General features: G+C 34.2%; 1 protein-coding gene and 1 non-coding gene across 2 annotated transcripts in view; one reads left to right on the forward strand and one right to left on the reverse strand.

The window, feature by feature from the left end:
* The window catches only part of DCK (deoxycytidine kinase), a 28834-nt gene extending 22731 nt beyond the window's left edge, over nt 1-6103 (forward strand). The window contains exons 3-7 of the mRNA XM_054589741.1: nt 287-480; nt 1496-1643; nt 3105-3220; nt 3942-4032; nt 5806-6103. Coding sequence (XP_054445716.1) covers nt 287-480; nt 1496-1643; nt 3105-3220; nt 3942-4032; nt 5806-5832 — 576 coding nt within the window. The 3' untranslated portion in view covers nt 5833-6103. The remainder of the gene's footprint in view (nt 1-286; nt 481-1495; nt 1644-3104; nt 3221-3941; nt 4033-5805) is intronic.
* A 9738-nt stretch (nt 6104-15841) lies between these two features.
* Nucleotides 15842-15945, reverse strand: LOC129087826 (U6 spliceosomal RNA). Its single transcript, XR_008530948.1, has one exon. It is a non-coding gene; the product is annotated as a U6 spliceosomal RNA (small nuclear RNA).
* Between the last annotated feature and the right edge of the window lie 1531 nt (nt 15946-17476).

Consider the following 17476-nt stretch of genomic DNA (forward strand, 5'->3'; position numbering starts at 1 on the left):
TTTATATTTTTTGAGTCCCATTTGGGCCAGACAAATAATTTCTGCCATAGGCTGTTTGTAACTTCTTGTTTAAAAGATCTAAGAAATTGATGCTTAAAGTAGGTTTTCAAGTTCTTCCAGGCCTCAGGTAACAAAAATACAGTGGAAAAGAGAAGGAAAAAGAGGATTTACTGTTATTTTGCTAATTGTGATGTATTTATTTATCCAACTTCCCTATTTGAGCTTTTAAAAAAATTTAAGTTAATTGACTATTAACTTTTTTTTTCTTTTTTCAAATTCAAAATAGGAATTGACAACATCTCAGAAAAGTGGTGGGAATGTCCTTCAGATGATGTATGAGAAACCAGAGCGATGGTCTTTTACCTTCCAGTCATACGCCTGCCTCAGTCGAATACGAGCTCAGCTTGCCTCTCTCAATGGCAAGCTCAAAGATGCGGAGAAACCTGTATTATTTTTTGAACGATCTGTATATAGTGACAGGTATATATAAGTGACTTGTACTTATAAGATTGGAGCCTTGGCTTAGGACTGGAATTTTTCTGTTTTCTGGGAATCATATAATCATATGATCAGAATCATATAATAAGAGAAACTGAATTGGGAGTTTGAGATGGGAAATGACATTTAATCCTTTTAGCAGCTTGGTATTAATGGTATTAGGGAAGTTCTAGCATTTATAATTTCTAGATTCCATGGGAACTATAGGGAATATGGTGGCCGTCTCATTCAAATTTGCAGAGAAATATTTTTTTCTCCAGCTCTCTTAAAATTATCATATGCTCTGATTAAATCTGAATCTATATTCTAGACTCACCTGGAGCAGAGACTAGAAAATCTCTAAGGTGATCTTGGAATTACCCTGTTTATGCAGGGATTTTTTTTTAACCTCTAGAGTTAGCTCAGAACAGAGGTTCACAGGACCCCTTTTCATTCTTAATAATTATTGAGGAGCCCAAAGGACTTGGTTTTATTAATATTTATTTTATTATAAATTAAGATTGAAAAACAGAAAAAATTATAATTAGCATTAAACCCATTACATGTAAACATAAATAACATACTAGTGAAAATTACATTTTTCAAAAGAAAAAAATTAGAAGAGCAGCATTTCACGTTATTGTGAATCTCTTTAATATTTGATTTAACAGCAGACAGCTGGATTCTCAATAATGCTTCTATATGCAATCGGTTGAATATATATATATATATATTTTTTTTTTAAGTATAGTATATAAAGTAACCTGGCCTCTCACAGAACCCCTGAAGAATCTTGGGCTCTACCAGGGGTCCTTACACCACATTTTTGAGAACCACTGGCCAAGAACATAATTTCCTGTGGTTGGTGATACTGTATTGTTTTTTCTGCTATCCAAAGCATTATTTAACACAGGTTTTCAGAGAAGATTCCATGTCCATTTAGTAGATCGGTTTTCTCCTTTCTATTTCTCTGTGCTTTTCAGAAAGGATTTGTATGTTGATATAGGCTCTCTTTCAGGTATATTTTTGCATCTAATTTATATGAGTCTGATTGTATGAATGAAACAGAGTGGACAATTTATCAAGACTGGCATGACTGGATAAATAACCAGTTTGGCCAAAGCCTTGAACTGGATGGAATCATTTATCTTCGAGCCACTCCAGAGGTAAGACAAATATTTGTGCCTTTGAAAAATTTAAAGTAATATTTAGAAATCCTTTCAGTGTTATCCAGTGAAGGCAATTTAGTTGAACTTCACTCCCCACCCTCTAGCTTCCTATTTACGAATTAGAAACTCAGAATTGTATAGATAGAAGCATTCTATTTTCTCAGCAAATTGGAAGCCCAGATTTAGCAGGTTTCTCTTTTAGGTCCTTCTTTGTTCTTCCTCAGTTCTGTTATTTATTACTTTTTAACTTTTGCAGGGTCAGTAACAGGCATCTAGATTAAGATATCTAGATCACATCTAGAGTAAGAAACTTGCTCAAGCAGCTCCCAAAATAAAGGCTTCATCAGGTGGGACTTTGGGTATTTTAATTACTGTTGAATTTCTAGTGCCTAGAATAAGGCTTGAGTACATAGTAAGATTTCAGTAAATATTTGCTGAATGAATGGCAAAGTTGATGGAGGATATCTTTCACGGTTTTGTTTTGGAATGGGTGGATAGTAGCAGCTACAGTTGAGAAAAGGCTTAGTGGACCCTTACCATTTTGAGTTAAGGGAGCTTACTTGAAAATGGCCTTTTCATAATAGGTCATAGCACAGCTATTGTTTAGATATGCAATTATGTAATGAATCCAGAAAGACCAAGTGTACGCCTTTCATAAAACTAACCTAAATGAGAGCTCACATTTGTTAAGAAATTACTAGTTTTGGCACTTGCTTTCCCATTTTTCTCTGTTTTTTATTTCTATTCCCTGACAAGTAGGTTCTGATAAATGGAAATGTTATGACTTCTAGCCTGAAAGAATGCTGTAATTCTTTCTGTACAATGTTGAAGCTGAATTTTCAAAGAAACCAGATTTCAGAGCTCAAGTGATTTTTTTCTTCTAGTATCAAGTAAATTAGAATTTAACAATAATAATTTTGAAATTTGCTTTTATTTTAGAGAAGAATTTTTAATTATGAAAATAGTAAATGCAAATAAAGAAGAATGTAAAGAATACTAATAATTTCATTGTTAGAAATATTTGTAGTCAGTATCTTAAAGTCTAATACAAAACTATTTTATTTCATTAAGTTTTTAAATATATTTTGATTAGAGGATCATTTAATTATTTGAAAAGAGAATTTAAAATAGAAGCACAATGTATGTTGTGTGTTGTATGTTGAAGCACAAGCAGTTGTATGTTGAACTTTTTTTATTTTTACCAAACCTTTTTTAGACAGTGTATTTCTAATATGGATGTCAGAAATTTGTAGACTTAGTTTTGAAAGTACTGCATTGTTTAGAGCTAGCAAATGGTGTGAAAACAACCGGCGGGGCAGTGGGGGGGGAGGAAACTATTTAAACTTTCTAGAAAAAATAGAGATTTTGGCTTACATGACTAAAGAGACACTTAGAGAAGAAAATTTTAATGGCATCAGACAAGAATAATTGTCCCCCCACCTTATTGCTTACTTTTAGAAATGCTTGAGCAGGATATATTTGCGGGGAAGAAATGAAGAGCAAGGCATTCCTCTTGAATATTTAGAAAAGCTTCACTATAAACATGAAAGCTGGCTCCTGCATAGAACACTAAAGTAAGACTTCTTATTTACTACTCATTTTTAATACCATTATCAAAATAAAAATGTATAGTATGTACAATTTTTTACTTTTAGTCAATTTATTTACTAGTATTGCAGGTTCTCCCAGAATTAGGTGTGGATTTTGATTCTTTTTATTTCAATGAGATCCATTTTTCTTAAAGATTATAGCTAATCTCCCCCAGTGTTATTGATAGCATAACATACGGAATTTCACACTAAGTAATAAAGTAGGGAATATATCTATGTATATTATTTAGGTGCTTCTTTTTCAGATAGTATTTCAAAGTTGTTTCTTAGATCAAGACTTAGGAGGTAGTATAGCATAGCTGCTAAGAGTATGGACTTTGTCACTAGTCAGTTTTTGGTTAAAAGCCAGTCTCACTTGTGTGCGACCTTGGACAGTCCCTTGAGTCTCAGAGTGACGTCCTTGAACTTTAGTTTTTTCAGCTTTAAACTGCAAACATTCCTCCTACTTAATGGTATGGTTTTTATTTTTGAGGAATATTACATGTCACAATGTCTAGCTTTATATATTTTATACTTGAGATTTTTAGATGTGTAAGTAAATCTAGGTGAGAATGAAGGCTGTCAGATGAAGTACTTGCAGAGTAATAGTGATTGACATTTTGATTTTGCAGTGATATAATGAGTTTTTAGTGTTTCTCATATTTATTGCTTTTTCTAATTATTTTGTTCATCTCTGTTTAAACAGAACCAACTTTGATTATCTACAAGAAGTGCCTATCTTAACACTGGATGTTAATGAAGACTTTAAAGACAAACATGACAGTCTGGTTGAAAAGGTAGTTTTATATAAAGACTATAAAATAACATTTGTTTTGCCTATAAGTGTTGTAACTTCTGAGAGAACAATTTCTAACAGAAAAGATTACGTAAAGTTACATTAAGGAACAGTTAAGAATTTAGTAGGGATTTAGACTGTTTAGAATTGAATCCTAACTTGAAACTCTAGCTTTGTGACTTTAGCTAAAATAAGGAGCTTCTTAATTCTTTACTTCCTTCTTCTGTGATACAGGAATATCACAAAAGTTCTTGCTCACCTGCTTCTCTGCTTTTTCCCCTTCTTTCTCTCTTCCCTATACCACCAATCTTTAGACATTTTAAAAATAAACTAATTATTTTTTTCAACTAAATTTGTTACGGAGGATATTTGAAATTGTAGTATATGGATCTCATCCATGTTTATATTAGCTGAAGTCTTGAAATAAAAGGATTTTTAGTTTTGAAATTTATTTGGGACCTTGTCAATGATGAATTGTAATTATCTAATCATTGAGTCATTGTCTTAATCAGAGTTCATCTATCCCCCAGGTATTTGGGATATTCTATTAAGTGAGTAGTGACTGTATTGATAAAGGGATTGGGAGAGAACCTATTGATCAATGCTTGAGAGAGAATAGTAATGGGAATTATATAACAAATATCCTTATATTCATATAATTAACTTAGTGACCTAAGATCTAAAGAAGTCACACTTTTTTTGCTAGTTTAGTTTTGAGATAAGTTTGATTTTCCTTTTTTCCTGTCATAAAATGTTTTCTATAGTAGGTACTTTACATTTATAAGGGATATTTCTGGACAATTCAGGTGACCTCTTTTTTGCAATAAATGATGTTAAAAATATAAGATAGAATTCACTTAAATGATACTATTAAAATAAATTAAGTCAGCTATTGCAGTACCAACAGCCAACCGTCATTTTAACTGAATGAAGCTATAAAACCTCTTTTTAAAATTTTATCTTAACATTTGTTTTCTGGCTAAACATCATTTTTGATGTTAAGAGTCATCATTTATGTATTACCTAGTTTTATTTTCTTTACTAATGTTAGCAGTTGGCTTTCTTTTTTAGGTATTTGTTTTTTTGTGTGTTTTTTTTTTTTATTTTGTACACGACAGTAATCGTCTGTTCAGCAGAATGACTGTGTAGTCTAGAATACGTAGAGAACAAAATCTTTTTGCTGTGATGTTGTTAGTTGGATAAATTGTCACTGCTTATATGACCTTTCCTCAGCCATTAACATTCCAGAGTATATACAAGATTTAAATTTGTGCTTCAGAAAACTTGCAGAAAATTAACTGGGGGGAAGGAGGAGTGTTACAAAAAAAGAAAAAATACAAATCTGTTATGTGTCTGAACCTTTAGAGTTGTTTGAACCATTAAATCATTGTGATTATTAATGTTATCAGCATTAAAGCTGCACATGTCAGTGGTCTATGGTATTATAGAGATAAAATTAGTGGTTATAAAATGAAAGATTTATAAATCTCTAATTTTATAAAAATTAGAGATTATGGAAAAATTAGAGATTATGGCTGTTATAAAACTATATCAATCTTAGGCTAAATTTAATAACTTCTATAACTACATTTTAGGTCATTCAGCTTTTACTACTAAAAGATTAATACATCTTTTGAAAGTAAATGCTATGGTTTTGTTACAGTTACTTACACAGTTGTGGGTCTTCAATTATTATATACTTTTAAATTAAGATGAGTATTAGATACCTGAAATTAGTCAAATAATTATATTAATATATTTTTCCTCCATTCAGGTCAAAGAATTTTTGAGCACTTTGTGATCTTGCTGAAGACTACAGGCAGCAAAATGATTCCAGATACATCAGCCATGCGTATCTTTGTAACTTCATAGTCATTCATGTCTCTTTAGAAAACCCAAGAAAAATTTGTTCCAAGAAAAAAACTTTTTTTATGAATCCTATATAAAATTTTATGACCAATTTTCTCCTCTATTCTCTTCTCTCTTCTTTCTTGTTTAAGAGGAATCTAATGAACAAAATAAACTAATAAGCAAAATAGACCCAGAGGCATAGAAACATGGAACAGACTGAAAGTGACCAGAGGGGAGGGGGGTGGGGTAATGGTGAAAAGAAGGGGAAGGGACTAGGCAAGGAACATGTAGGAATGACCTGTGGACATGGACAACAGTGTGGGGATTTACTGTGGGAACATGGGGTAGGCTGGGTGGAGGAGGGCCAAGGGGGAAATACTGAGACAACTGTAATATAATAGTAAGAAATTTTTAAAAAGTTATGGGCAATATACTACTACAGGAACAGCCACCAATTACCATTGAGAATTTTTGTGAATGACCAAGTGGAAAATTAAATATTGCAACAAGTCAAAAAAAGACATTTAATTATCACTCATGGCAAGAAATCTGGAGGTATGTGGCTCTAGAATCATCATAGTGGCTAAACTATATCATAAAGGACCCTTGCTCCTTCTCTCTTTCCCTCTGCCATCCTCCTCAGCAGGTTGCCTTTTTTCCTGGTGCTTGACCAGTTTCATCTCACTGTTGACCAGTTTCTTAATTTGATTTCTTAACTGGGAACTTTAATGTTACATGGAAAATGGTAATGTGTCTAGTGCAAAAAGGTGAAAGTGGAATTTAAGGAATATCTAGAAAAAGAATTCAGAAGTGTTAAGTACTTTTGATCCAGTGCCTTCCATTCCACCTCAATTTATGTGGAAAATAAGACCATGTTTAGTATTTAGTAGATTCACTGATATTTATTAGTGTCAATAATGCATTTCTAGAGGAGGAAGTTAGGCTTTGTTCCCAGTTTGTAATGGATACATCTGTGCTGTGGGTGAGACTTCATCTTTTTGCATGGGATTTTGGATGATTAAAAAGGAAGTCTTTCTATACTTAAAAGATAACTGAAGGCTATTATGTGAGTAAATGATTTAATTTATATAGAGCTTAAAATAGCTACCTGCTTTCTTCCTTTTCAGACCATTCCTTTACGAGGAAATATTGTTAGAGTTTAAAGATTGGTTTAAACTATGATTGTCTTTAAATCATTTGGGGTAGAAGTATAGTTTTCCTGCATTTCTTCTCATTTTTATAGGTAAAACGTTAGTGGAACATAGGGATAAGCTTCTCCATTTTATTCATTGACTCTGCACGGGGAATGAATAGTCTTTCATTACCTTATACTTCATAAGAAGTCAAAGGGAAAATGAAGACAAGGTACATTATCTTTTTAGCATTTTAGCCTGCTTAAGTCCCACCTGTTATTTTCCTGCCTCATCCTGGTTTCCATACTCGCTGAATTAATTAGGCAGCCTGCTATTTTAAAGTCACACACTTCTACTTTCAGAGCATTGTGATTATTATTCACTTCATAGTTCGCTTTGCTTCTCTGTAAGGTTACATGTTAAGTTTTGTTTCCCCTCCTTTAAGGCAAATTACTAATAAAAGTGATCTTGCTTTATATGTTACATATCTTGAAAACTATTATTTTCAAATATAAGGAAATAAAAAGGGTAAAATAGTTGTAATTTTAAAAACTGCATGGATTCACTTTAGTTCTGTGTATCATTAAAGATTTTTTTCAAGTTTGTTTAAAGTGTGAAGTATTTTTTCTCTATGTATTTACTCTTTCTACTTGACATTTTAGGAAAATTCTGTTTTTGAAATGAGGGGAAGAGTCGCTTTTACTTTGAAACTATCATTTTACATTTTAAAATGTTATCTTTTGTTTCTTGACATAATTTAGTGGGTTAAACAATCTAGATGTACTGATATTTGAAGGGGAAAGTACACTTCAAATCTGTAATCACTGAGTATTTAAAACTGTCTTATGATATTGTATGTGTTTTTTTTGTTCAGTAAACAAAATACACTTGTTTACTAAATAAAACATTTGCTTAATAAATAAGTATAGCCCTGACTGGTGTGGCTTCGTTGGGCATTGTTCCACAAAGTGAAAGGTCTCCAGTTCGAGTCCCAGTCACGGCACAGGCCTGGGTTGCAGGTTGTGTCCCTGGTAGGGGTGTGTATGAGAGGCAACTGATTGATGTTTCTATCTCATATCAATGTTTCTCCCTTTCCTTCCTTGCCTTCTCTCTAAAAATTAAAAAAAAAAATCTTCAAAAATAAATAAAAAATAAGTATAAATCTCATTACCTGCAATGGAACTAACACTCATTGAAATGATTATCTTTTTACATTAAAATTTATTCTACTTTAAAAAATATGAATATAAAAATGTGACAATTGTTTATATAAATTATGTTAATTCTATTTTAAGTGGAGATAATTTGGAGAGTTTTGATAACCTTTAAAAATATTTAAGGACTTTTTAAATCTTTAGAATTGAAAAAAAACTTAAGTTTACTATTTGTCATGACTCAAAATAAAAGCTGTACCATTGGATAGTCACAAGAGTATTGAGTTTAGTGGTTTTTACTCTCCATAGTTCCCTTTTCCAGAGTGTCATATAGTTGGAATTATTTAGTATGTAGACTTTACAGATAGGCTTTTTTCACTTAGGAATTTGTATTTAGTTTCTTCCCTGTCTTCATGGCTTGATAGCTTATTTCTTTTTAGTGCTGAATAATATCCCATTGTCTACATATACCACTGCTTATACACTTGGCTACTGAAAGGCAAATGGTTGCTTCCAAGTTTTGACAATTAGGAATAAAGCTACTATATACACCTGTGTGCAAGTTTTTGTGTGAACATAAGTTTTCAGTTCATTTGGATAATACCAAGGAGTGCAATTGCTGGATCATATGTTAAGAGTATGTTTAGGTTTCTAAGAAACTTTCCCAAAGTGGTTTTCCATTTTGCCTTCCTACCAGCAATGAATGGGAGTTCCTGTTCGTCCACATCCTTACCAATATTTGGTGGTATCAGTGGTTTGGATTTGTTATGCTTAAGAGGCATGTGGTTGCAACTCATTTTAATATTCAGTTCCATATGACATATAATTACAACCTTTTTATATGCTTATTTGCTATCTATATCTTTGGTGAAGTGTCTTAAGGTCCATTGTCATTTTTTAATCAAGTTCATTTTCTTACTGAGTTTTAAAAGTTCTTTGACTATTTTAGATAACAGTCCTTTATCATCACACGGGCCTTTTGCAAATACTTTTTCCCAGTCTGTGGTTTATCTCATTTTTCTGACATTGTTTTTTGCAGAGCAGAAATTTTTAATTTTAGTAAAGTCCAGCTGATCAATTTCTTTTATAGATTGTTCCTTGTGTTGTATCTAAAAAGTCATAGCCAAGGTCATCTAGGTTTTGTCCTAAGTTATTTTCTAGAAGTTTTATAATTACGTGTTTTATGTTTAGGCCTATAGTCCATTTTGAGTTAATTTTTTGTGAAGGATGAAAGGTCTGTGTCTAGATTCATCGTTTTGTATGTAGATGACCATTTGTTCCAGCACCATTTTTTAAAAAGACTATCTGCTTCATTGTATAAACGTTGCTCTTTAGTTGAACATCAGTGGACTATGCTGGTCTAATTGTAGGCTCTATTCTGTTCCACTGATCTCTTTATCCTTTTGTCAGTACCATACTGTCTTGATTACTGTAGCTTTATATATACTAAGTTTTGAAGTTGGGTAATTTTGTGTTTCCTAGAGCATGAGCTACCTAGGTTTAGTAGTACAGTGTGGTTTTTTTTGAAGCTATCCTAGTAAGTTTTCTTTTTTAAAATTTATGTAAAATGAATTTTTCTCATATTCAGTTAGAAAAATATTGAAAAATGGAAGAAACTTTGATATAATTCTTTTTTTCCCCCCTTATTTTGTGTAGTGCCTTGGAATGTTACCATTAATTACAAAATGTATTAGTATTGAGGTCAGTAATGTCCTAAATGTTTAAATACAGAATTCCCCCATAAAACCTGTTAAGTTAAAAAAAACAATAACTTTTTGCCATAACAGTTTTAGAAAAGTTATATCACTTTTCAGACAATCATCTTTTTTTTCTCCTTGGGTATAAAGACTTCTTGCTCCAAAGTACATTAAACAAGTATGCAGTAAAAAAACTGCAAATATTACCATCTTAGACAAAAGTATATTCATTTACTTGACAGTTTCCTCACAGAGATTATCATTTTAAACTCATTTGAATCGTACATCAGATTGTTTAGGAATGATGATGTTGCATCTTCTGGGGCTGTAGTCTGTTATGTACAGATGTGATTTCTATGTTTTGAAGTTCCCAAAATGTGTCTGTTATAATTTAATTTTAAATGCAGTTTAAATGCAAAATAACTATTAGTATCCAAAATGCTGGAACACTGGTGGGAGAGTATGATTTAAAAAGAAGAATTTACCTTCCAAAGAATGATTCCTTTATTCCTTTCTTCCATCAAACCACCACCCAGTATCAAATTTTCCTCCTTGGAAAGTACAGTAAATCTTTACAATATATTTTATGGACAATCTATATTGTTTATTGCCTATAAACTTGTTCGTAGTCAATTGATAATGTTTGGGGGATCTTGGAATATAATGTACCCTATTAAAATTAACTGATAAGGTTTTCATTTAGAGCCTTCTACTTTGTGACAGTGATTTTAGGAATAAGTTACAGACATTAAGTGAGGGATAGGTATGTAATTTGAATTTGATTCAGTTTTACTCCCTTTTTCCTCACATTTTTTTTTAGACTGGTGAGGCTGCAGCTTTATAATTGTATGTTTAATGAGTTAATAATTCTTAATATGACATTGATGTTCTCAGGGTATTTTCTGTCAATGAAGATTTGGACTCAGTTCAGGGATTTCACAAGAAATTCACACCCAGTTCTGTTTTGTCAGATTTCAAATTGATAAATATGAAGTATTTTAAGAATTAAGACTATTGGAGAGAACCAAGATAGCAGAGGAGTGAGTGGAAGTCACACTGACCTCCTCCCAGGACCAATCTGGAATTACAACTAAATTGCAGAGATATCACCTGGAATAAATTGAACAATAGCGAGAGAGGAGCTTTACAACCTCAGATAGATAGAAGAATCAGCTTTGTACAACCTAATGGGTAAGGAGTGCAGGAGAGACTTGAGAAGGCGGGCGGAGTGCCCATGGATGGCAACACCAGAAGGATATTGAAACAGCCCGTTGGATCCCCCTGAGAAGAATGGGGTCTAAACCATAAGCAGGGATCTCTAGCCTACAGCACCAGAGCCCAAAAAGTACACAGATTACAGCCAGATGTGAAAGGCAGCAGCATTGCTCTCTGCCAGAGACAGGCAGCTGGAGATGCAAAGAGCCGTTTAAAGGACCAACACATAAATTTTTATTTGTAGCCACTTACCCTGGGCTCTAGCAAAGGCTGGGGCAGAGTGGGCTACGGACGCCTGAGGAGAGACTGGGGAAGGAGGCTTTGGGGAGAGAACTGAGAGAGTAGTCAGCAGGATCCTGGTGCTGACTCATCCCCCATATGGCAGCAGCCATTAAGCTCAGGCAGATGACCCGCCCTCAGCAGTAAGTGTGAGGAGGACCCAATAGCTCTGTCCCCAGGAGGGACTCGGCCCTGGACTGGTGGTGTTAAAGCCTGACTGCTGAGTACAGGGTGGCAGTCACAAATAGATCCCCTTCTAAAGGGGGTGCAGAGAGGTCTAGAGACACTTGAGAGACTGGAGATGAAGGCTTTGTGGAGAGAATGTAGAGAGTAGCTGGCAGAATCCTGGTGCTGACTCCTCCCCCATACAGCAGCAGCCATCTGGCTCAGGCAGACCACTCCCTTGAGTGGCAGCAGCATGAGAGGGCCTGGTGACCCCACCCCCAGGAGGGACTCTGCCCCAACCTGTGGTGTCTAAACAGGCCTGGTGAGTGCAGAGTGACTAAATTGGCGGCTGAAGGAGAAAGATACAGACAATGTATTCCTGGCAGTCTGGAGCAGACTGTCTAAGGTCAGACAGGGTCAACATCTGACATCATCAGAGGCAGATCCAGAAAGAAAAAAACAGCAGCCTCCTACCATAGAAGTTCACACCACAAAGTCAGGAAATCAAGACAGATCAATTTAAGAAGCAGAAGCAAAAAAGAAGAATCTCACAAATAATGAGAAGACAAAGAAACACCCTGCAGTCAAAGGGAAAGAAGGAATCCCCAGAAAGAGAACTAAATGAAATAGAGGCAAGTAAACTATCAGATATTGTGTTCAAAACAACAGTTTTAAGGAAGCTCAATGAGCTCAGTGAGCTCAGAGAGAATTACAAAAAACTACAGGGAAACTATGAGGAACTTACTGCAAACTATACCAGCATGAAAAAGGACATAGAAACTATCAATAAGAGACAAGAGGAAATGAAGAATACAGTTTCTGAATTGAAGAACACAGTAGAAGGAATCCAAAGCAGGCTAGATGAAGCAGAGGAACAAATCAACGAGCTGGAGAATAAGGTAGAAAAGCTCCCAGAAAGAGCAAGAAAATGAAAAAAGACTCCAAAAGAATGAAGAGGCATTTAGGAAAATGCAGGACAACCTGAAACATAGTAATATTTGTATAATAGGGATACCAGAAGGAGAAGAAGAGGAACAAGGGATAGAGAACCTGTTTGAAAAAGTAATGATGGAAAACTTCCCTAATTGGAGGAGAGAAAAAGTCACACAAGTCCAGGAAGCACAGAGGGTCCCATTCAAAAAGAATCCAATGAGGCCCACTCCAAGATACATCATAATTAAAACAACAAATAGCAAAGACAGACAGAGAATCCTAAAGGCAACAAGGGAGAAAGAGGTAGTAAAATATAAGGGAGCCCCAATATGGCTAGCAGCTGACTTCTCAACAGAAACACTACAAGCCAGAAGGGAATGGCAAGAGATATTCCAAGTAATGAAAAGCAAAGGTCTGCAACCAAGACTGCTCTACCCAGCAAGGCTCTCAATTAAAATGGAAGATGAAATAAGGAGTTTCCCAGATAAAAGAAGGCTAAAAGAATGCACCTCCACCAAACCAGCATTACAAAATATGCTAAAGGGTCTGCTTTAAGAAGATGAAGAAAAAGAATCTATGAATACCCAGTTCCTTTCACAGTCACCAGTACTTGATATTACCAATATTTTTAAACTTAGTAATTTGACTGTGACGATGTGTTTTAATTGTTCCTTTATTATTTGTTGAAACTAAACCTGTTTTTCTATATTTCTTGCCTTTTCTATTATTTTTTAAAAGCTTTAAGTGCCTTTTTGTATTCTTTATCCATTTTTTGATTAATGTTTATAGAATTCCCCCCCGCCCAAAAATTCTATTAACCCTTTTTTAGATGTGTTGCAAAGACTTTCCTATTCTATTACTTGTCTTTTAACTTTTTGTATATGTATATTACTATATACTCTTAAATGTTTAATATAGTCATATTGTCAATATTTTACTTTATAGCTTCTGGGTTTGAATATTTTACTTCAGGGTAAGAAAATTATTATTTTGTATTTTCTCCTAAAACTCAGATTTTACATATTGATTTTTAACTCACCAGAGTATTGTTTGTATAATGTGTGCAATAAGGCTCTATATTTGTTTTATTTCAAGTAATAGGGGTCCATGCACCTTATTTGTTGAATAAGCTTTATTTTCCCAATTGATTTGAAATATCAACCTAATCATATATCACATTGTTAAACAGATATATACATTTCTTTCTAGAATGCTCATTTTATTTCATTGATCTACTTGATTATTTCTGTGCTGGTGTCATGTTGTTTTAATGCTGAGACTTTATAATGGATCCAAATTTTTAAATATTTTATAATGGATTTTGACATTTAAAAAATAAATAAATAAAATCAATCTGTATAAAAAGAAAAGAAAGAAGGAACTCCTACCTTTTGTGATAACATGGATGGAACTAGAGAATATTATGCTAAATGAAATAAGCCAGTTGGTGAAAGACAAATACCATATGATCTCACCTATAAGTAGAATCTATTCCACAAAATAAACTAATGAACAAAATAAACCACAGGTGTGGAGCAGACTGAAAGTGACCAGAGGGGATGGGGAAGGAGGACAATGGTGGAAAGAAGGAGAAGGGACTAAACAAAGAACATGTAGGAATGACCCATGGACGTGAACAACAGAGTGGAAATTGACTGTGGTAGAGGCGGGCAGGGTGGGATGGGTGGAGGAGGGCAAAGGGGGAAAATTGAGACAACTGTAATAGAATAAACCTGACTTAAAAATTAAAAACTAAAAGAAAGAATTAAGGCTACCCTTCACCTGAAACTAATACAAAATATTTAATATAAACTGTGATAGAAAAAAGGACTATCCTCAAAGACATTCATTAGCAATATGGCTTCGCTTTGAATGAATTTAGGTTTAATTCTATGCCTAGAATAAAACAAGTACTGTATGTCCATTGCCCTAGAATTAACAGGTGATAATTGGAAGATAAACTAGGTAAAAATACTTTAGTTTTTGGTTTAGTTTTTATGATGAGCTTTAAAATGTTTTAGTTATAGAATCATAAATATCATAAATGGGATAACACTATCATAAATGCAAGATATAACATTTGCATAATCCTTTTTTAGCCCAAAAAGTCTGTGGTAGAATAAAATTACCACCGTATTATAGATGTGAGAGGCTAAGGGATTTTTCAAGAAACCACAAAAAACAAACAAGAACTAAATGTTTTGACTCTAGCATGGGGTTCCTTTTATTCAGTGAATAAATGACTCTTATTTTTACCTCCACTTTTTCTGTATTTCTGGGGTCATTTTTCTTTCTTCCTTATCTCTAGGCAGTATTTAATGCCCATTTAAAAAAGCAATCTGAGAATAAAAATTGGATAACAGAAGTTGTTTAAGCCCATTATTATTTCATAGTTAAATCAGTAGTTGTAGTCCTTTGCCACATGAGGTCATTATATACTTGATTGTTTCTTCTGCTCTGGATATAATTCGATCATTATTATTTTGATGCTGAGTGGTTGGAAAAAGATAGGAGCTGATGAGAGTTCTTTTGCATTGCCAGAGCAAAAGCATGAATCAACTAATAAATACGTTTTTGAGATTGTATGTGTGCAGATGGGGGCGGGGACATAAAATGAGCTGTTGGATTAAATATAGGCAATCAAAATGAGCAGTGCTTTTAGAATTATTTTACTCTAAGAAAGTCTGCTACATAACTCCCAGCTGTTTCTATAGCTATTAGGTTGAATAATACATTTTTTTTTATGGGATAGTATTGGGTTGGCCCAGAAGTCTGTTACATTTTTTCTGTAAGATGGTTCTATTAGCAAGTTGTTGTCTTTAACTTCATTCGAAACAATTTTGTTAAATTGTATAGTGACAGCTATCATATCAGCATGCAATTGAGAATAAAACATCAAAATAGGTGAATTTTTGTGCAGTCATTTTAATAGTGAAGATGGAAGAAAATATGCAACATTTTGAGTGTATTATGCTTTGTTATGTCAAGAAAGGTAAAAACAACTGAAATGCAAAAAAAGAAAAAAGATTTGTGCAGTGTATGGGGAAGGTGCTGTGGCTGCTCAAATGTGTCAAAAGTGGTTTGTGAAGTTTCTTGGTACTATTGACATTTTGGCCACATAATTCTTTGCTATGGGGCTGTTATGCATTGGAAGATGTTTAGCCGCACCCCTGGCCTCTCTCCACTGAAAGAAGCCAATGGCGGGACATAGGTGACCTATTTAGAATATCCAAATCAATAAAGTTATTGATGAAAATGAAAAAAAAATGTGTCTTATTTTATGGAAAAAATGTAGCAGATATTTGGCCAACCCAATACTTGGTTAGACAATTATGCATAATAGGTTGCCAGGAAATTTGATTTTTCTTTTTTCTTTCCTTTTAAAAAATGTGGAATACTTCATGAATTTGCATGCTATCCATGCTTAGGGGCCATGATAATCTTGTCTGCATTGTGCCAATTTTTAGTATATGCTGCTGAAACAAGAATGAAATTTGGTTTTCTAATGTTTACTCATTAGATTTTATATAAAGGGCTGTCTTTTTTTTTTTTTATTTTGCTTAATTTTTTTTTTATTAATTTATTTACTTTTTAAATACATTTGTCTCTGCCTCCCCCCCCTCTTTCCCTTGCCCCCTCCCACCTTCCCTCCCTCAGCTCTTCCCCTTTGGTTTTGTCCATGAGTCCTTGCTATATGTTCCTTGACTTTCCCCTTCCCTTCCCTTTCCCTGCCCCCCCCCCCCCCCTTCCCTCTTGTCTCTGTTGATTTCTTTTCCTTTCAGTGTTGCTGGTCATATTTGCCTTGCTTCTTTGCATTGTTGGTTAGGTTCCGCTTATAGGTGAGATCATATGGTATTTGTCTTTCACCCCCTGGCTTATTTCGCTTAGCATGATGCTCTCCAGTTCCATCCATGCTGTTGCGAAGTTTAGTACTTCTTTTTTTCTTTCTGCTGCATAGTATTCCATTGTGTATATGTACCATTGTTTTTTGATCCAATCATCTACTGATGGGCATTTAGGTTGCTTCCAACACTTGGCTATTGTAAATTGTGCTGCTATGAACATTGGGGTGCATAGGTTCTTTTGTATTGGCGTTTTGGTGTTCTCAGGGTATAGTCCCAGCAGGGGAATCGCTGGATCAAAAGGCAGTTCCATTTTCAGCTTTCTGAGGAAATTCCACACTGCTTTCCATAGTGGCTGCACCAGTCTGCATTCCCACCAACAGTGGACTAGAGTTCCCTTTTCTCCACAGCCTCGCCAGCACCTGTTGTTTGTGGATCTGTTTATGATGGCCATTCTGACCGGTGTGAGGTGGTACCTCATGGTGGTTTTGATCTGCATCTCTCTAATGGCTAGTGATGCAGAGCATCCTTTCAAATGCCTCTGGGCTAAAGGGCTGTCTTATAAGACTTTGTCATTTACTTACAATTATGTATACAAAGGAGCTTACAGTTATTTTTACTATTCTATATAACTATATGGAGCTCAGACAGATGATTATTTTTCTAAGAACAAAGGTTTACTTAACAAATCCATGGTCAGTAACAGAGGTAGGTGGAATCTAATCTCCAATTGACGCATCTTCTGAAACGTATCACCTTTTAATGTTATTTGGCATCACTTCAAAATAGTGGTGATGCTGGTGCTTTGGTGATATTGAATATACTTGTATGTGCATATGTGCACTGTTTTTACTGTTATCTCTTATTTAAACTAATAAGATTAAATAAAAGGTAAAGCTTCTCCTCAAGCTGCCATTTTTTGTCCCTGCTGTTACTATCAGCTAGAGCAGAATCACTTCATGTTAAATAGTAAATTAGGAAATTGGCTAAATTGTAAAAACAATTTATGCTCCATTTGGCTCAGCAACACTATTTTGAATCTTCATGCAGTGCTTAGAATATTAGATATCAAATCACTGGCTTGGCACAGAATAGTCAATATGGACATCAGTTGTTATTACGCTGATGGTTGACATGAACTGGTTGCTGGATTAGTAAATGAAATAAAGCTGTTAA

The sequence above is a fragment of the Pteronotus mesoamericanus genome, unplaced genomic scaffold, assembly GCF_021234165.1.
Source record: "Pteronotus mesoamericanus isolate MK-2021 breed Mesoamerican mustached bat unplaced genomic scaffold, CSHL_Meso_final contig_130, whole genome shotgun sequence".
Lineage (NCBI taxonomy): Eukaryota > Metazoa > Chordata > Mammalia > Chiroptera > Mormoopidae > Pteronotus > Pteronotus mesoamericanus.